The 21,462-nt window shown below is 41.7% G+C and overlaps 1 protein-coding gene across 2 annotated transcripts; it reads right to left on the reverse strand.

The window, feature by feature from the left end:
- Positions 1–8,974: 8,974 nt before the first annotated feature.
- SC5D (sterol-C5-desaturase) lies at positions 8,975–20,969 on the reverse strand. 2 transcript variants are annotated; one of them, XM_006044882.3, is made up of 5 exons: positions 20,813–20,969; positions 14,526–14,742; positions 13,630–13,762; positions 11,437–11,537; positions 8,975–11,093 (listed from the first exon to the last, which is right to left on the reverse strand). In XM_006044882.3, the coding sequence occupies exons 2-5, from the start codon at positions 14,733–14,735 to the stop codon at positions 10,638–10,640; spliced, it is 900 nt and encodes a 299-aa protein (XP_006044944.1). In that variant the 5' UTR covers positions 14,736–14,742; positions 20,813–20,969; the 3' UTR covers positions 8,975–10,637. The 2 variants fall into 2 exon arrangements, with proteins under 2 accessions (XP_006044944.1, XP_006044946.1); XM_006044884.4 differs by lacking the exon at positions 20,813–20,969 and adding an exon at positions 20,532–20,770.
- Between the last annotated feature and the right edge of the window lie 493 nt (positions 20,970–21,462).

A 21,462-nucleotide genomic window follows, 5' to 3' on the forward strand; every position in this document is an offset into this window, starting at 1 on the left:
GAATCCACCTGCCAATGCACGGGACATGGTTCAATCCCTGGTCCAGGAAGTAAGGTCCCACAGGCTGTGAGGCAACTAGTCCTGTGGACCACACCCACCGAGCTTGTACTCTAGGGCCCACGAGGCACAACTACTGCAGCCAGCACGCCCTTGAACCCATGCTCCACAACAAGAGAAGCCACCTCAATCAGTCCAAGCACCGTAACTAGAGAAGCCCCTGCTCGCTGCAACTGGAGAAAGCCTCACCCAGCAACGAGGACCCAGCACAGCCAAAACTAAATAAAATAAATAAAAAATTTTAAAGAATAAGTTTTATGTACCAGTTCAGTTCAGTCACTCAGTCATGTCCAACTCTTTGCGACCCCATGGACTGCAGCACGCCAGGCTTCCCTGTCCATCACCAACTCCCAGAGCTTACTCAAACTCTCATGTCCATTGAGTCAGTGATGCCATCCAATCCTCTCATGCTCTGTCATCCCCTTCTCCTATCTCCAATCTTTTCCAGCAGCAGGGTATTTTCCAATGAGTCAGTTCTTAGCATCAGGTGGCAAAAGTATTGGAGTTTCAGCATCAGTCCTTCCTATGAATACTCAGGACTGATTTTCTTTAGGATTGACTGGTTGGACCTCCTTGCAGTCCGAGGGATGCTCAAGAGTCTTCTCCAACATCACAGTTCAAAAGCATCAATTCTTTTGTGCTCAGCTTTTTTGATAGTCCAACTCTCACATCCATATATGACTACTGGAAAAACCATAGCTTTGACTAGATGGACCTTTGCTGGCAAAGTAATATCTCTGTTTTTAAATATGCTACCTAGATGGGTCATAGTTTTTCTTCCAAGGAGCAAGTGTCTTTTAATTTCATGGCTGCATCACCATCCACAGTTATTTTGGAGTCCAAGAAAATAGTCTATCACTGTTTCCATTGTTTCCCCATCTATTTACCATGAAGTGATTGGACCGGATGCCATGATCAACATTTTTGAATGTTGAGTTTTAAGCCAACTTTTTCACTTTCCTCTTTCACTTTCATCAAGAGGCTTAGTTCTTCTTCAGTTTCTGCCATAAGGGTGGTGTCATCTGCATATCTGAGGTTATTGATATTTCTCCCGGCAATCTTGATTCCAGCTTGTGCTTCCTCCAGCCCAGCATTTCGCACGATGTACTCTGCATATAAGTTAAATAAGCAGGGTGACAATAGCCTTGACATACTCCTTTCCCAATTTGGAACCAGTCTGTTGTTCCATGTCCAGTTCTAACTGTTGCTTCTTGACCTGCATACAGATTTCTCAGGAGGCAAGTAAGGTGTTATATGTGTACATACACACACACACACACACACACATTCTCTGCCCCTTTCTCCTCCTTCTGGATCCCTATAACGTGAATGTTCATAAACTTGATGTCGTCCTTTTCTCGTATTAGACTTTCCTCAAGTTTTAAATTTCTATTTCCTTATGTTTACCTTCAGTGATTTTCACTTGTCTGTCTTCCAGTTCACTGATCCATTCCTCTGTATCATCTAATCTAGGGTTCACTCCTTCTAGTGTATTTTTAATTCCAGTTATTGTTCAGTTCGGCAACTTCCCTGGTGGCTTAGAGGGTAAAGCGTCTGCCTACAATGTGGGAGACTCGGGTTTGATCCCTGGGTTGGGAAGATCCCCTGGAGAAAGAAATGGCACCCCACTCCGCTACTTTTGCCTGGAAAACGCCATGGACGGAGGAGCCTGGTAGGCTACAGTCCATGGGGTTGCAAAGAGCTGGATACAACTGAGTGACTTCACTTCACTTCATTGTTCAGTTCTGTCTGGGTCTTCTTTATATTTTCTAACTTTTTGTCAAAAACTTCTAACTTCCATCCTGTTAATACATTCATCTCCCCCCCGCCACCCCAGTTCTTTGAGCATTTTATGATTAGTATCTATCAGGTAGATTGCTTACCTTTGCTTCACCGAGTTCTTCGGCAGGTTTCTTTTGTTCCTTTGTTTGCTACATATTTATCTTCACCACATTTTGCCTAATTCACTGCTTTATTTGTAGGTGGGCTGTATTTCCCCAATCTTGGAGAAGTGACATCTGTAGGAAATGTCCTGTGGGGTCCAGCAGTGCTGTGCCCTCTGGTCACCAGAGCTATGTGCTTTAAGGTGCCTTCTGTGTGGGCTGCGTGGGTTCTGCCCTTGTGACTGGCTGCCTACTGTAGGCACGCTGGCAGGTGTAGCAGGTCCCTGATCTGGTTGGGCTGCTGGTCTCTGCTGGGCAGGGCCAGATCCTGGTGGCTCTGGCTGCACAGCTGAAGGAATCCCACTTTTGTTGCTGGTTTGCTGTTGGGTGGGTCTGATTCTTAATTAACAAGACTGCTGCAGTGCCATGATAGTTCTGCATCTGGTGGGTGGGGCAAGACCCACATGGTCCTGAGGCTGGTACCCACCCACTAGTGGGTGAGATCAAGGGTCCAGAACTGGGTCCTGGGGTCTTTGGCTGCTGGGTGGCGGGGGCTCAGAGCTAGTGTCCACCCACTGGGGCCCAAGGGGACACAGGGTTAGCACTGACCCCCTGGTGGTTGGAACCAGATCCCAGCCTCTGGCAGCAGGGCCCTGGGGTTCTGGGGTTGGAGCTGGCTGCAGCTGGGCAGGGCTAGGGCCCAGGAAGTCCTGGGACTGGTGCCCCACTGGTGAGTACACTGGGGCCTAACAAAGCTGGACAGAGCCACGAGGGTCCCAGGGCTGATGTCAGCCCACTCCTTGTTGGTGGGGGCGGGGGGGGGGGAGTGGGGGGGGGGGGAGAGGAGGCTGTGGCCCAGGGGCTTCTGGTGATGGTGTCCACTCACTGATGGTTGAATTTGGGTCCTAGGGCTAGTGTCGGCTTGCTGGTGGTTGGGGCCAGGTCCTGGGCCCCATGGTGGTCTGGGCTGAGTCCCAGGGCAGCTGGAGGCTCAAGGGATTCTAAGGTAGCTGGGCTGCTGGGAGGTGGCGTCATGTCCCCACCCAGCTAGCTGCCTGGCCGGTGGCATCTGGGAATGGTACCAATCGGGCAAAAATTAAATTAGATAATGCATTTAAAGGGCTGTGTACTAGGTATTGACAAAGTCGTTACTCAATCTCCTTGAAAATAGAAAATACTTTGAACTGAGTAATAATGAAAACAGCCTTTCGAAATTTGTGTGATACAGTCATAGCAGGCCTTAGATGGAATTTTGTGGCTTTAAATGTTTATATTTGCAAAGAAGAAGAAAAAAAAAAATCAATGACATGAGTTTTTACTTTAAGAAGTTAGGGGGCAAAAAAGAGATAAACCCCAAACCAACAAAAGGGAATAAAAAGAGGCAGAAATTAATGATATGGAAGACAATCCATATCATAGAGATATGATAGAGAAAAACCAACAAAGTCAGAAGTCGGTTCTTTTTCTTGAAAATGGTATATTAAAATTGACAAAGGAAGAATGAAGAACCTCTATCTATTAAGCATCTGAATTAAACTGAGAAAGACTGAAGGCAAAATACGTGAAAGGTCATCCTAGGTATGACAACAATCATCGAACCCAGAAAGAGGCATTCAGTACAATTTACATGAATAATAGGCTCTGCTAACATTTAATTGAGTGTTTCTAACTTGTTTAATTGTATTAGGTAGGCAGTGCTTTCATCAACCAAGGTCATACAATCTGCACATGGCAGACAGGACTCAAAACTATTTAACTCAGAAGCTCAGATCATCTATTAAAATTTCTCTGAGATGAATTACACTCTAGCTGAAGCTAATATCCTCCTAGGTTTGTTGCTTCTTGGTTGCTCAGTCATGTCCAACTCTTTGCAACCCCATGGACTATACGGTCCATGGAATTCTCCAGGCCAGAATACTGGACTGGGTAGCCTTTCCCTTCTCCAGGGGATCTTCCCAATCCAGGGGTCAAACCCAGGTCTCCCTCACTGCAGGCAATTCTTTACCAGATGAGCCACCAGAGAAGCCCAAGAATCTGGGGTGGGTAGCCTATTCCTTCTCTAGCGGATCTTCCCGACCCAGGAATGGAACCAGGGTCTCCTGCATTGCAAGCAGAATCTTTACCAACTGAGCTATCAGGGAATATAATTTTGAGGAATTTTTCTTTTACTTGTATTCAGAGCACACAGTTATGTAGTAATGTCACAGAGTCATTCAACCCCCTAATTGGTATTCATATTACTAACTCATGTAGGGTCAGAATCCAGGGTACTGGTGGGTTTTGCTTCCAGTGGAAGGTATGACTGAGTGAGAAAGAAAGGAGCAAATTTATCCTTGATGTGGGGACCATTTTTGATTCCTTTCTACTTCTCCTGACTTCTGCAAGGCACTCACCAAATGTCAGCTAATGAATAAATGAGAAATAAGTGGTTGGCTAAAACGTCAACATTTAAGATCCTGCAGATTAAATATTTGTACCTAATGCCGTGTTTGGCACCTAGTAGGGGTTCATTAATTATTGAAGAGGATGACATTTCCACCATTTTATTAATTCATTCAGCAAAGTATTTAGCAAACCTCAGCCAGGTCTTGGGCATTCAATAAGGACATATGATTTAATATAAGGATGATTCACACGTGGTTTCTACTTTATGTAAGAATCTACGTGGAGTCTAGAATAAATTAGGGCAAAGGGTAACAGAGTTTTGCCAAAAGAATGCACTGGTCATAGCAAACACCCTCTTCCAACAACACAAGAGAAGACTCTACACATGGACATCACCAGATGGTCAACACGAAATCAGACTGATTATATTCTTTGCAGCCAAAGATGGAGAAACTCTATACAGTCAGCAAAAACAAGACCGGGAGCTGAGAGTGGCTCAGCTGACAGTGGCAACTCCTTATTGCCAAATTCAGACTTAAATTGAAGAAAGTAGGGAAAACCACTAGACCATTCAGGTATGACCTAAATCAAATCCCTTATGATTATACAGTGGAAGTGAGAAATAGATTTAAGGGACTAGATCTGATAGATAAAGAGTGCCTGATGAACTATGGACTGAGGTTCTTGGCATTGTACAAGAGACAGGGATCAAGACCATCCCCACGGAAAAGAAATGCAAAAAAGCAAAATGGCTGTCTGGGGAGGCCTTACAAATAGCTGTGAAAAGAAGAGAAGCAAAAAGCAAAGGAGAAAAGGAAAGATACAAGCATCTGAATGCAGAGTTCCAAAGAAGAGCAAGAAGAGATAAGAAAGCCTTCCTCAGTGATCAATGCAAAGAAATAGAGGAAAACAACAGAATGGGAAAGACTAGAGATCTCTTCAAGAAAATTAGAGATACCAAGGGAACATTTCATGCAAAGATGGGCTCGATAAAGGACAGAAATGATATGGACCTAACAGAAGCAGAAGATATTAAGAAGAGGTAGCAAGAATACACAGAAGGACTGTACAAAAAAGATCTTCACAACCCAGATAATCACGATGGTATGATCACTGACCTAGAGCCAGAGATCCTGGAATGTGAAGTCAAGTGGGCCTTAGAAAGCATCACTACAAACAAAGCTAGTGGAGGTGATAGAATTCCAGTTGAGCTCTTTCAAATACTGAAAGATGATGCTGTGAAAGTGCTACACTCAATATGCCAGCAAATTTGGAAAACTCAGCAGTGGCCACAGGACTGGAAAAGGTCAGTTTTCATTCCAATCCCAAAGAAAGGCAATGCCAAAGAATGCTCCAACTACCGCATAATTGCACTCATCTCACACGCTAGTAAAGTAATGCTCAAAATTCTCCAAGCCAGGCTTCAGCAGTACGTGAACCGTCAACTTCCAGATGTTCAAGCTGGTTTTAGAAAAGGCAGAGGAACCAGAGATCAAATTGCCAACATCTGCTGGATCATGGAAAAAGCAAGACAGTTCCAGAAAAACATATATTTCTGCCTTATTGACTATGCCAAAGCCTTTGACTGTGTGGATCACAATAAACTGTGGAAAATTCTTCAAGAGATGGGAATACCAGACCACCTGACCTGCCTCTTGAGAAACCTATATGCAGGTCAGGAAGCAACAGTTAGAACTGGACATGGGACAACAGACTGGTTCCAAATAGGAAAAGGAGTACATCGAGGCTGTATATTGTCACCCTGCTTATTTAACTTCTATGCAGAGTACATTATGAGAAACGTTGGGCTGGAAGAAGCACAAGCTGGAATCAAGATTGCCGGGAGAAATATCAATAACCTCAGATATGCAGATGACACTACCCTTATGGCAGAAAGTGAAGAGGAACTAAAAAGCCTCTTGATGAAAGTGAAAGAGAAGAGTGAAAAAGCTGGCTTAAAGTTCAACATTCAGAAAACGAAGATCATGCAATCCAGTCCCATCACTTCATGGGAAATAGATGGGGAAACAGTGGAAACAGTGTCAGACTTTATTTTTTTGGGCTCCAAAATCACTGCAGATGGTGACTGCAGCCATGAAATTAAAAGACGCTTGCTATTTGGAAGGAAAGTTCTGACCAACCTAGATAGCATATTCAAAAGCAGAGACATTTCTTTGCCAACAAAGGTCCGTCTAGTCAAGGCTATGGTTTTTCCAGTGGTCATGTATGGATGTGCGAGTTGGACTGTGAAGAAAGCTGAGTGCCGAAGAATTGATGCTTTTGAACTGTGGTGTTGGAGAAGACTCTTGAGAGTCCCTTGGACTGCAAGGAGATCCAACCAGTCCATTCTGAAGGAGATCAGCCCTGGGATTTCTTTGGAAGGAATGATGCTAAAGCTGAAACTCCAGTACCTTGGTCACCTCATGGGAAGAGTTGACTCACTGGAAAAGACTCTGATGCTGGGAGGGATTGAGGGCAGGAGGAGAAGGGGACAACAGAGGATGAGATGACTGGATGGCATCACCGACTCGATGGACGTGAGTTTGAGTTAACTCTGGGAGTTGGTGATGGACAGGGAGGCCTGGCGTGCTGCGATTCATGGGGTCGCAAAGAGTCGGACACGACTGAGCGACTGAACTGAACTGACTGAACAATGACAGATGATAGAAAGCAGTAAATGCTGATATGACTGCCACTCAAGTGTTTTGAGTTTGAAGCTAGGAAGACAAAGGAAGTTCGTTCCCCCTCAAACTGGTTTCTCCGGATTTCCCTTTGTCATGTTCTACTTAGCAACCTCATAGCCTCAAACTTCTCTTCTCACTGAATTTATTCCAAACCTTTGTTCTATTTTGTCTCCCTATCTCTGTCTTCTCAGGCGTTATCTCTGTTGAAATAATCTGCTTGCACTGTAAACTCTGCATGTCCAAAACAGAACTCATAATTCGCTGCCAGTCTATCCTTGCCTTTTTGAAGATGAGAGAGGAAAAGAAAACGCACACACAATAAAGGGCAGTGAGGAACAGGGAAATGACAGCATTCAGAGACGAGGAGACAAGGACAATGACTCGGTATGTCTTCAGGTTTTGCAATGTGCTCTATATTGTCTCCATCTATTTTCCAATTCCTACCATAAAAGGGGGAAATGTGATCCTTTTCTTTTTAAAAAAAATATTCACTTATTCATTCATTTGCCTGGCCTAGGCTTAGTTGTGATATGCAGGATCTTTGATTGTGGCATGTAGGCTCTAGTTCCCTGACCAGGGATTGAAATCTGTGTCCCCTGCTTTGGGATTGTAGAGTCTAAGCCACTGGACTACCAAGGAAGTCTGTTGATTTTCTATCTTATAACCACAAAAAGTTTCAAAGGCAAGTCTCTCACTTAATATTCATGTGGGAAGGAATTTAAATTCTCATGTCCATGAGCAACTTCTGAATTCCTCTAAAGTCTTTCACTTGACATTCCTGTGGGAAGGAATTTAGATCCTCACTTTCTTGAGCAATTTCTGAACATCTGACTGTGCACAAAAAACAGTGTTTGTATTACTTAACATAACACTGCTTAATAAGATTAGAACTTGAGAGAGGAGGCAGGGCAGAGACTAGTTTACTACTAAGATCTTTGAGGAAACTTCCCTCATAAATTATATTCTTTCTTTTCTATTAGCTACACAGTATTAAGAATCTAGAGGAAACTTTAACACTCATAATTGAAGTTATGGAATTAAGAGCACTAAGACATCCAGTGAATGGATAATCTGAAATAATTTTGAGCTCATTCATTCCCTCAATACCTTTATTGGGATCCTCAAAAAGAGGAAAATAAATTACATGGGCATGGCAAAATGGCTAGCTGGTCAACAACTGGTGACCCTGTCCTCCCAGGGACACAGCTGGACACATTTCCCAGAATCCTTTCCAGTTAGATGGGCCACATGATTAAGTTTTATCCAAAGCAACATGGGCACTCTACCCTCTTCCCCTGCTGGCTCCTTCAACAGAGAAAACTTTGTAAACTGGGAGAATAGCAGAGACCAGAGATGGAAGGAGCCTGGGTCTCAGATAACTGTGGAAATCTGTTCACCAACCAGAAACACCCATGCTGGACTTTACATGAGAACAGAAATAACCTCAGGAAAGTTACCAGCTGGGTTCCAGTGTCCTTACATCAAGGACTTTTACCTGATTAAGAATAAAAGCTCAATAAATATTAGCTTTCATCATTTCGGGAAACAAAGTTTACTTCTTCTTAATTCCTTTTTTTCCCTCAGGCAGAGAGGAAAACAGGGAGCATGGGGATTAGTGAAAAGCATTTAGATGCACTGACCAGTTACAAAATACTAAATGGTACACTGGGATGCTTAAGCAACACCGTGACAATAACTTAAACAGAAAGGGGAAAAACCAAACATTTTCTTCTGGATCCAAAGCATTCAATTTTATGATTGGTGTCTTGCTAAAAGAATCTAATAAAAGATATGAAATATAAAAAGAAAGTGGCACTCCCTTCTCTCTTTCTCCCCTTGATAGCAAGCATTTGGAGATATTCTAGAAGTTTTGACAATCCACATCACTTCTGAAGTTTCACATTGATATAAAATTTGTACAAAGAGTATTTTATGCTTATATAATATTTAACTGATACACTTTAATAACAGTCATAATCAACTTTTATTGTTTACATAAATAGATTACACAATACCTTTGCAAACCATGTTTTCCCAACATGCTTATATTATAACACATGACATTTCTTAATGAAAGTTATCTGTTACTTTTCACAGAGGGAGTGGGAAGAAGTAAAGAAACAGGAGGGTGTTGAAATAAGATTTCTAAACTAATCTTGAGTGATAGGCCTAAACCATTTGGCAATTATTTCCTTTTATAGAAATCACAGGATTGTAAGTTTGAAACATATCAAAAGTGCAGTGCATCAATTTAATTAAAAACACCAGTAGCGTTAAATATATTACCTGGGCCTCACATTTCCCTTTCTTCATATATTCAGAGTCACATCATTTTACATCTATTAAATAACAATTGAAAACAATAAACATCAAAATTTTTAATCCCGGATCTGGATTAAATCATGGCAGTACTAAAGTTTTCTAAAATTCCAATGTATCTGTTCATCAGTAAAATGTAACAGTTGATGATGTCGCCAGAGAGTAAGTTTTCTATGTTTGGAAAGACAATAATCTTGTAACACCTGCTATTAATCAGGTTACTGAGCTGATAATACATTATGATTTTTTTGCAAACCTGTGTTTCTACTTAACTAAGCACAAGTTATCATACCAACACAGTAAGTCCCCTACACACGAACCTTCACGTTTCTAACCTTCAAAGATGAGGACATGCGCTCGCGTGTCCAATCACGTAAGTTCACATATCTAGTGTACGTTGTCACACGCGTGCATCCTGTACACGGGGCTGTGCTTTTGTGTACTTTACTGTACAGTGCTGTAGAGTATGGTATGTTTACTTCAAGCCCAGGATGTCTGAAGCAAACATAAAGCAGTGGTGATGCAGCTGGTATCCCCTATTCAGAGCTGATGATCTGAAGCTCTTCCATCTCCCACCTCCTTGAGTTAGTAACTCTCCTCGCCTGTTCACTCGATGACAGCCCATGTGCCATCTGCTATACTATATTACTGTACTTTTCAAGGTACTGTACTGTACGAGTAAAGATGTTTATTTTTTGTGTTTACGTATTATTTGTGTGAAAAGTCTTATAAATCTATTACAGAACAGTACCATATAGCCAATTGTGCTGGTTGGGTAGATGAGCTAACTTTGCTGGACTTAGAAACAAATTTGACTGACGAACTTGGCTCTCAGAACCGAACTTGTTTTTACGTAGGGAACTTACTGTACCAAATACTTAATCATTCCTGATACGAGGAATCATCTTCATATTAGTACTTCTTTGTTATGCCGTTTAGTCTTGATATCATTAAGCACAATGAATTTTACTTTAATGAATATGCACAAATTAAGGCAAAAGGACATAGCCCAGTCCCCTCAATAATCTATCCTCTATCTTAAAAAAACTGCTGTTGAGGCTATACAAATTACAGATCTGCTGGCTGGAAAGACACAACTTGTACCTTAGAGCAACATCCAGTATTTGGAGCACAAGGTTAAAATCGTGGTACACATGGCATGTTCCCTTGATCTACCATTATGAGCACTCCTCAGCTATACCCACAATACTGATTTTTCAAATGATACTGTTCACTTGCTATGCCTCCTCATGGTAACGTATGTAATTATTTTTCCTTGATTAAAAATTTTTAATAATTGGGAAATACTCTACTCAGTCTTTGTACACTCTCCATTGAATAATTTTTCATTTTTATAACCATTTCCTCCATGGCTATTGTGCTTTTCTTCTGCCATTTTCTTCACATAATTAAGAGGTCCATTCCCCTCAAAGGAGGAGGGATTTCTGAATGAGCCTCCAATTCTATCCCACAAGGTGAAATACTGTCCATAATTATAGTCAAAGAGCATATGGTGGTCTGTGTGATGAGCTGAGCCATTAATAAAAGGCTTTAAGAGCTGGGGAACACGAAAATCACCATCGTGAATGGAAATTGTCCAGATATTGACCAAGATGTACAAGCTTAAATAAACTACCTTGTGTAACGGGAAGATAAAAGGGTATATGTGGTAAGGCAGACTCTGAAGGAAGCCATCCAGAGGATGAAAAGCGTGACTTGCAAATGGAGTTGGGATCTTCCAGATGTGATGAGGTTTGTGTAAGCGCTATAGAAGAAAAGACCATGTTAATGCCACAGACTTAACCCAGTGCAACATTCTACTTAGCTTTTCATGCTCATGGTGTGGGAAAGGACCTATCTGGAAAAAATCCTGTTGAATTTAGCAAATTACTTTAGAAAATCCCCAAGACAGTAAGATTTTTAGCACAGCCCTTGCAGATTCATAAAGAAGGATACAAACAAAATGTACCTGGTACCTATCATGACTAAGGCTACTTAGGTATTTAATAAGTTAGAGGAAATTCTTGAAAACGAGACAGGATTTATAGTTATCCACTGCTGGAATGTGTATTTTCTCTCTTCCTCTACAAATGAGTCAAGCTTATTACCTTATATACAAGTTTATGATGAAGGCCTCTGTGAATCCAGTAGATCAGCATGTCAGTGAAGAAGAGAAAGGACAAGACACTAGCAACAAGTTGAAACCAGCCTACAAGAGACAAAAGGATATGGCAGAATCAAGATTCAGCTCCTAAGATCAGTTTACTTTCTTCCCCCGCTTAAAATATATTTTAACTTTGTATTGGGTTATAGACAATGAACAATGTGATAGTTTCAGGTGAGCAGTGAAGGGACTCAGCCATATATACACAAGTATCCATTCTTCTCCAAACTCCCCTCCCATCCAGGCTGCCACATAACACTGAACAGAGTTCCCTGTGCTAGACAGTAGGTCCTTGTTGGTTATCCATTTTAAATATAGCAGTGTGTATATGTTGATCCCAAACTGCCTAACTATCTGTCCTTCCCCCCCAGCAACCATAAATTCGTTCAGAGGTTACTTTTGACAGGTCCGTCTAAGGAGACAAAACAGGATACTAGACCCAAACACTGCCAACTATCTGCTTTGTTAATTCAATACATCACAACCTCCATTTCCCTTGACTCTGGGATCTGTTCATTTTCCTCTCATAAAAACTTGAAGTGTCCTACATAAAATATTTCTTAAACTATGAAGATACTTAACGAAACAGAAAGAGTATACTCCTATGGTATCTTTATTATTTAAATGCTGGAGAATAATGTTATTTGTTTTTCCTTTCATATTAATCTTCGTAACACACATCTTTACATATTTTACCTCCTCTGCTTAGAATTTTATTTTCCACGAACTACCTTAAGCCATGGTATTATGAACATTTACTCTGTAACCCAACTCCTTCTGACCTTTCCAACCTCATCTACTCATGTACTAACCAGCCTGGTTCACTTAGCATCCTCCCAACATCTTCAGAGTCCTGCCTCTGTATCTTTACTCAAACCTCTCTCCTTTTACTTTGATTCATAACTCAGCCCACCTTCCAAGGCTGAGCCAATTTAGCGCCCTGGTGTGTGACTTTTGTTCCCTCCTTTGAAAACTAAACTTTTACTAGGAGAGCAGGGGTGCTTGATGCCAGGAAGCTTGGATTTCAGTCCCAGATCCACCCCTTAGTTGTCAAGTGAGCTCAGCAAGTTACTGAAACTCTTCTGTACACTTAATTTACTCACCTCTAAAGGAGCATATAGTAGTACCTACCTCATAGGATTAATGTAGAATAAGATGGAGTGATGACATGTGAAAAGCTTAAAACTAAAGCTGGTACATATGAACAACAAATTTTAACTCTGTATTATTCTTACTTTCTAATACTAGATACTAGAAATGTACCTTGATGAAGTAATTCCAGAATTTCACAAAACTTTTAGTCACTGTAACACTGTTTATAATAGAAAAACAGGAAACAATCTAAAGAGCTAAACGTATGGATCATTTAAATAAAGTGCAATGTAATTCTAAAACTAACTGGCATGAAAATATGGGCATAAACATTGGCAAGAAAAAAAAAAAAATCAGAGTCCAAGCCAGCATGCATAGCAAGGGTTTCAATTTTGTGATATAAATAATGATAGATTTTTTTAAAAAAATAAGTGATGATGGATTTTTTTTTTAATTTGTCTTCTGATTTTTTTTATAAGGATCGCTCACTTGAGATTTATCTTTTTTGGGGGGCAATTCTTGAATTCAATATAGGTAATAGGAAACAAATTCAAGGCTCTAGCTCTGATGATGCCAATCTTCTCCTGGGCACAATCTCATCTACAAGAAAGACTTTAAAGTTGAGATGAAATTAAAGAAATGCACATATGTGGCAGGACATGAACGAATTAAAGTAGAATACTAAAAACAAACTGGGCTTCCCAGGTGGCACTAATGGGAACCTGCCTGCCAATGCAGGAAATGTAAGAGACATGGGTTAGATCCCTAGGTTGGGAAGATCCCCTGGAGGAGGGCATAGCAATCCACTCCAGTATTCTTGCCTGGAGAAACCCATGGACAGAGAAGCCTGGTGGGCTACAGCCGATATGGTCGCAAAGAGTCAGACACGACTGAAGCAACTAAGCATACACACATAAAAACAAACTGAAGAATTTTTAATTATTTTGAAGAAAAGAAGGGGCAGATGTGACTCTTTCAAGAAACCCATCTGTGCCTGACGTTTACACTATATACGGAAACTCTTACACCATATATGGAAACTCACCATATGGAAACTCGCCTATGCCGTCATAGAGTCTGCTGTAACCTCTCACCTCTAGCAGGAACAGTAAAACCGTGGGGATGCTCATCCATGGCATTGACTGGACAGAATGCGTAATCTCTCGAGAGACTTGATTCTGAAAATGAAGTTTCCAATACTTACAAAGCACAGAATCCATGTTAAACAAAACTAGCACACAATTGTTCCAGATTGGATTTTGAACGTCTCTTTTATATGAAGGCACTTACCTCCAAACCGCTTCTACTAAAATATTATTGTTTGGGCAGGGGTGTGTAAAAAAAAACATTCCTTTTGCAGGAAGCAAATGCAACAAATATTTTAAATTCTAAAACTTCTTTTCCCCTTCTTACAAAATCTCTATTCCAAATTTCTATTTAAAGAATAATACTTTATTTCATAATTAACTTCCATCCCCAACCCTTTCTACATTTCCCCCCCAACTCTTTGCAGTGACTGACAAATACAACTAACTGGAACAGAAAAGTCACTAAACAGGTCTATATCTGCTGAGATTGGATTATCTAGTCAAAAACTATATACATAGTAAAAGCATATTTCAGCTTGTGAAAGTTTAATATTAAAACAATTACACAAATGTATACATTTATTTATTCATCACTATTAGCAAAGAAATTCTTGTCTATGTGTCTAGCAAGACCAGGCTTCCAGTTAAAAAAAAAAGGTACAGTCTATTTATATGTTTAAATTAAGGAAAGGAGAGAGAGGACTAGTTCTTCCAAAAATATCCCATTTGGAGCTGGTTTTAGAAACTCTAAATGTTATAACCAGTTTAATCTGAAAATCTCACAAATATTGATACATCACATTGCTATTTTTACTGTAATAGTAATTAAACAATAGATAAGAAAACCACCTACCTTTAAAAATTGTGGGTGTTTCATTAATAAATGATCATAGACAAAATAATAACTCAGTGTTGCAAAGAAGAAATACAGTATAAAAGCACCGAGATTTGTTACAATCAGGAGAGTGATAGCTTGTCGGAAGATGTTGTCCTCTGGCCATGTGGCTGGATATATGTACGGTGTAAAAAAATAATAATCTGCAATACTGAGTACAAGATCCATCTTAGCCCTAAAGGATAAACAGGTAACAACAATTACTTCCCCATGTCGACATTTCTCAAAGCAAAACTTTTTCAGAACAACTATATGTGAGGTTCCTGCCTTGGTAAGCATATGAAGTACAAGTCTGCTGCTACTACAATCCTGTAAATGCCATCATTAGAGCAGAAGGGGTCTTCAATGTCATCTCTGAGGGCCCAGTCTCTTCATTTTATACGTGGGGACTCCAAAGCTCAGTGAGAGAAACGGGCCCACAAAACTTCTTCTCCAAGGCCAGGCTGATGGCTGGCTGGTGTTAAGCCCAGATCTAAATGCATCTGAGTGTTTGCTTCCACTATATCCTATTGCCAGAGGACAGGGTAATAGTTAAAATGCAAATAGTAAAGGTATTTAGGTAAATGGCCTTCTCCTTCCGCTACAAGTTTCAGCGGCATCTTTCTCCTAAAAGGATTCAGATTTCAGAGACTTTTGCTTCAGTGCTGAGACTTCAGGTCAATTCCCTAAAAGGGATCTATGTTGTGACCACAAGCATAAAAGTCAGAGACTATTTTTGTGACTGACCGGAACTCTCACTGATGGAACAAAAGATGTATTCTTGACACTGAAAACTAGAATACATTTATTCCCCCCACCCCCGCTGCCGGCTTCCCAGCACTCAGGGGTTGGCAAACTGTGGTCCCACAGGGCCTGAATCCAGTGCCTGTTTCTGTAAAGAAGCTTTGTTGAAACACAGCTATGTCCACATGTGTCTATTATATTGTCTATAGCTGCTTCTCTATACTACAAAGTCAAGGCTGAGTCACTGTAACAGACACAGCATGCTCACAAATGTTTATTATCTAGCCCTCTGAAAGGAAAGTATGCCAGCTCCAGTTCCAGATGCTTAAACTTTGAAAAACTTAAGTTGAGTCTACATTCATGATCCTGCATATACTGTTCAGCAAATTCACAGTCAGCTTTTGTGGGCTGATCACTGACTCCGTCACTGACAATCTATTTTCTCATTCTTCACTGCACTGTTGGTAGTGAGAAATGTGCCCAGTATTCTAAACAGCCCTCATCTATAACTAAAACTTTTGAACAACAGCAACAATAAGAAAAATAAGTCTGAAAATTGCCATTGAGTTTCCAGTCTCTTAAAATCAAATTCTAGAAGTTCTTTATTTATTAGGGCATTTAGCCCCTTGTTTGTGATATGAGTTGTAAGCATTTTTTCTCACATTGACATGGAAGAAAATTTATAATCAATTGACATTTATCCTTCATCATATATTGTTAATTCACTCAAACTACACCAGGTGATGAGCATACAAAGATTAAAAAGATTCAGTCTAAATCCATCTTCAAAATAAGGCAGCTATAGGAAGGAATAGTTCTATCGATTCAAGTGCTACAATAAAGGTTATTGTTTAGTTGCTAAGTTGTGTCCCACTCCTTCGGGACCCCATGGACTGCAGCCTGCAGCTCCTCTGTCCATGGGATTTCCCAGGCAAGAATCCTGGAGTGGGTTGCCATTTCCTTCTCCAGGGGATCTTCCCGACCCAGGGATTGAACCTGCATATCCTGCATTGGGAGGTGGATTCTTTACCACAGGGCTACCCAGAAGCCCTACAAAAAAGGTACATATATGCAAACTGTACGAAATTAGAAAAGACAACAGAACTATCTCCTCTTACAACAGAAGGCTGTACAGTGAAGTACTTTGATTTGGGCTTTGAAGGACATTACCAGGGGAAAAAAAGGGTGGGGGGGATAATTATTTCAATTAGAAATAACAACTGCAAAGGCATGGAAAGGCCATGGTACATTCACAGCTCATGGGACATGGCAAGGTGGATGCTTAAGAGCGTGACAAGGGTGAAGCAGAGGGAAAAAAACGGTGGAAGATGAACCTGGTAAAAGGAAACTGGTATCAGACTGCTTTTACTATTGGATCTGGTGCCCCGCTAAGGAATTTGAACTTTCCCTCACACATGACGGAGGAGACACGAAAGACTTTTGATGAGGAAAGAAGTATAAACAGACCCATATTTTAGAAAAACTGTTGCGTTAGGAATGTGATGTACTGATGAGATGCAGGGAGACTGGTTGCTCCTAACTAGTGTGGTACACTAACCTAGGGAGGATGATTGCCTGACCTCAGACAACAGTTGTGAGAATAGACATATTCATCAGAGACTTAGAAGTATAATGCAAACTATTATACAGAAAGAATAAACAACAAGTCCTACTATATAGCACAGGGAACATATTCAATATCCTGTTATAAACCATAATGGAGAAAAATAAGAAAACCTATCATCAGAAACTAATAAAATTTTGTAAATCAACTATACATCAGTTAAAAAAAATCTAAGATGATTGTGAGATTTTTACCTTGCCTGAATGGATGATGAGGTTATCCCAATAGGGAATATTGTGGAGCTAGCATATTTGGGTGCAACAGGAACTTTTGGGGTATGAGGAATGATGGGTTCAGTTTGGATCTTAAGTCTAATTGCTGTGGCTCATCTGGACTCCTGGATAAAAGCAGCAGACTACACGCAAACATGAATCTGAAGATCAAAAGGAGCCTAGTTGCTGAAGCCATAAATTAGGACAGAGCAGCAGGTCAAGTACATTAAGTGATATCTGAAACAAACATTTAAGAAGAACCTAACAACTGAAAAGAATATTGCTATACCACTAAAGGCTAGTTCCCTGGTGGCTCAGACGATAAAGAAACTGCCTGCAATGCAGGAGACCTCGGTTTGATCTCTGGGCTGGGAACATCACCTGGAGAAGGAAATACCAGAAATACCAGAAGTAAATACCAGAAATACTGGCGTGGAGAAGAATACCACGCCAGTATTCTTGCCTGGAGCATCCTATGGACAGAGGAGCCCGGCAGGCTAAGTCCATAGGGTTGCACAGAGTCGGACATGACTAAAGCAAATTAGCATACACGCACACACACATTTTAAAGGTTGGCAGGAGTTGGTGAACCAGTCTTGCATATTACCTATAATGCCAAACAGCCATAATTCCATATACAGTAAGTCCCCTACATAGGAATAAGTTCTGTTCCTAAGTCCAACAACGTCAGCCCAAGTATCCAGTAACACAGTCGGCTACATGGTACTGTTCTGTAATAGGTTTATAATGCTTTTCACAGAAAGAATATACAAAAAACAAACAAAAAATAAAACATTTTAAATTTTACCATACAATACCTTGAAAGGCACAGTAGTACAGTACATAGCTGGCATACAGACAGGGGCTGGCATCAAGTGAACAGGCAAGAAGCCTTACTGACGAGAGGAAGGGACAGCAGGAGAGAGGAGGAGGGAGAGGGAAGAGCTGAAGGACTGTCAGCAACAGGAGACAGAGGCGAGGCTGCAATTTCACTGACACTGGCGGAATGGATGTTCACATCTTTGAAAGTTCAAAATTTGAAGGTTCTTATGTAGGGGACTTAGTATAGTATCTGGAACAGTATCGTGTAGCCAAAAATAACTCAAACATTAACCATGAGCGTTCTTTAACTTTGTTTTTTATTTAACTTTTAATATCCAATGTAAGTAAAAACTTTAATAAGCTCTCAGTCCCTACCTATTAAAAAAAACTCTTAACTGAAGACCATGTGAGTTGTATTGATTTGAATATTCCCTGTATGTAACTGCCGTGATAGTAAACCAGTGCCTAGAGGGAAGGAGGAAATGTACCTCAGACCATCTGGAGGCAGCTGAGATACTGTGAGATGAAACCTGTTTTAAAGTGTTTCCAGAATGTGTGGGTTGTAGTAAATAGGTACTCACAAATATATTGCTGTAATTTCTGACAAGCAGTACGTTAAGGCTGTAAATTGTCACCCTGTTTATTTAACTTCTATGCAGAGTACATCATGAGAAACACTGGGCTGGAGGAAGCACAAGCACAAGATTGCTGGGAGAAATATCAATAACCTCAGATATGCAGATGACACCACCCTTATGGCAGAAAGTGAAGAAGAACTAAAGAGCCTCTTGATGAAAGTGAAAGAGGAGAGTGAAAAAGTTGGCTTAAAGCTCAACATTCAGAAAACAAAGATCATGGCATCCAGTCCTATCACTTCATGGCAAATAGATAGGGAAACAGTGGAAAGAGTGGCTGACTTTATTTTTTGGGGCTCCAAAATCACTGCAGATGGTGATCGCAGCCATAAAATTAAAAGATGCTTCTTCCCTGGAAGAAAGTTATGACCAACCTAGACAGCATATTGAAAAGCAGAGACATTACTTTGTCAACAAAGGTCCGTCTAGTCAAGGCTATGGTTTTTCCAGTGGTCATGTACGGATGTGAGACTTGGACTATAAAGAAAGCTGAGTGCTGAAGAATTGATGCTTTTGAACTATGGTGTTGCAGAAGACTCTTGAGAGTCCCTTGGACTGCAAGGAGATCCGACCAGTCTATCTTAAAGGAAATCAGTCCTGGGTGTTCACTGGTAGGACTGATGTTGAAGCTGAAACTCCAATACTTTGGCCACCTGATGCAAAGAGCTGGCTCATTTGAAAAGACCCTGATTCTGGGAAAGATTGAGGGCAAGAGGAGAAGGGGATGACAGAGGATGAGATAGTTGGATGGCATCACCGACTCAATGGACATGGGTTTGGGTGGACTCCGGGAGTTGGTGATGGACAGGGAGGCCTGGCGTGCTGTGGTTCATGGGGTCGCAAAGAGTCAGACACAACTGAGCGACTGAACTGAGCTGAACAAAAAAAGTTTTAAATCACTAACAATTATGATCTCAAAACTGCAATTCAATTTTGAAGTTTATATTCAAACCCACATCTATGAGATGGAGAAAGCATACCTAGGTTAGGTTACAGAACTGTTCTAAGATTTAGAGATGAAGCATAGGGTGTGGCGTTATCTAACATGTGGAACCTCCTCAACAAACAGGCGCTATTATTACTACTGTTACAGGAAGCACAGCTGAGTCAAAATTACTCTAACCTAAGGCAGAAAAAAGTGTTATTTGATTTAAAAAATTGCTCATTTCTAATATCAACATTTACTATATATGAGGTACTGTAAATATTAACTCATTTAACCCTTTCAACATACACCCTAAAAGTTAGGTACTAGCATTACCCCAGAGTCGGACACGACTGAAGTGACTTAGCATAGCTTAGCATTATCCTTGTATGAAATCTGGACACAAAATTCCCAGAGTGATGAAGTAAACAAATCCTGGGGCTGGGATTCAATCACCCTCAGGCTGGTTGCAAAATCCACGGACTTGAACCAAGTTCTACTGCTTCTTCATCATTATCTCTTCTGCTCCTTAAATTTTTAAATTCTCAGTGAACTTACAAGCTCACATACTTTTGCATATAATTTTAAAGTGTTAATACCCCTAAAGCCAGGGTCTCTATAGCCATCTTAATTACACGACAATAACTGGGGCTTGCATAAATAATCACCAGTTCTTCAGCCTAATGCCTTTGCCTCTTGAAGGGGAAAAAAAAAAAAAAAAAAAACAACCCAAGAACACAAAGAAATTCGTCGCAAAACGCTTTACTAGCGTTCAGTGAACTAACTTGCCTTGTAATAGATTTTCGCAATAGCCAACATCAAACATTTCATTTTCTTCAGGTCCATTCTCATGTTTTGTTTCTTTCACGTCCAAGCCTCCTCGTGCCCTGAAATACGCGCTCTGGCCAGGCAGAGGCCCCTAACCTGGAGGTCTCTGGCCGCAACTCGCCTCCCGCCAGCCCCCGGCCAGCGCGCGTGCCCTGCCCCCTGCACTCGCCCCATCACAGCCCCCCACCCAGCTACCTGCTCGTCCCTGCCAATGGTCAGCGCAGGAGTCCTTGAGCCAAATTTCGCAGACAGAGCCCCAGCTCCTGCCCAGGGCCTTACGTCCAGGAAGCAGTCAACAAACGCCAGTGGGATGGGGGAGGAAGGGGAGGGACAGACACGCTCTCAACTTCACCTCCTGGGTCTTGCCGGAGGTGAAGTCTCTCTACCTCACTCCCCCATCCCCCCTTTCTTCCTCTCCTCACGCATCCCGCTCAGGTGTATTCGGCCTCCTTTCTCAGCCCCCGTGTCATCCTTACCTAGAAAGAATCGGCCGCCCGCTGCCCAGCTGCCGACTTGGTTCCTCGGGGACTCACGCAGTTCCAGCTAGTGGAGCGCCGCGGTCAACCAAGCAGCCGAAGTCGGGAAGGGCGTAGCTTAACCTCACGCTCGGGGCGGCCGGCGCCGCCAGCCAACCAGAGGCTAGCGACATAAGCTGATATGACGGCAGATCGCGCGACTTGGCTGACGGCGGCTCTCAGCGGTCAAGTGGGCGCCGCGCGCTCCGACACGCCCCTTTCGCCCCTCTCCGGCTGAAGGGAGGCGGGACCCGATTTAGGTACTAAGGTGGCAGAGCGTGGGGTTTTAGATTGGATTTTTGTTTGTTTTTTGCTTTCTCACGGGCGCTGACGTGTGTAACGCAGTCTTGTAGGAAGCAGGTTTCAGTTCAGTTCAGTCCACCGCCCAGTTGTGTCCGACCCCATGGTCTGCCCTGTCCATCACCACCTCCCGGAGCTTGTTTAAACTCATGTCCATCCAGTGGGTGATGCTATCTAACCATCTTATCCTTTGTGATCTCCTCCTCCCGCCTTCAGTTTTTCCCAGCATCAGGGTCTTTTCCAATGAGTCAGTTCTTCACAACAGGTGGCCAAAGTATTGAAATTTCAACTTAATTATCAGTCCTTCCAAT

The sequence above is a fragment of the Bubalus bubalis genome, chromosome 16 (genome assembly GCF_019923935.1).
Source record: "Bubalus bubalis isolate 160015118507 breed Murrah chromosome 16, NDDB_SH_1, whole genome shotgun sequence".
Lineage (NCBI taxonomy): Eukaryota > Metazoa > Chordata > Mammalia > Artiodactyla > Bovidae > Bubalus > Bubalus bubalis.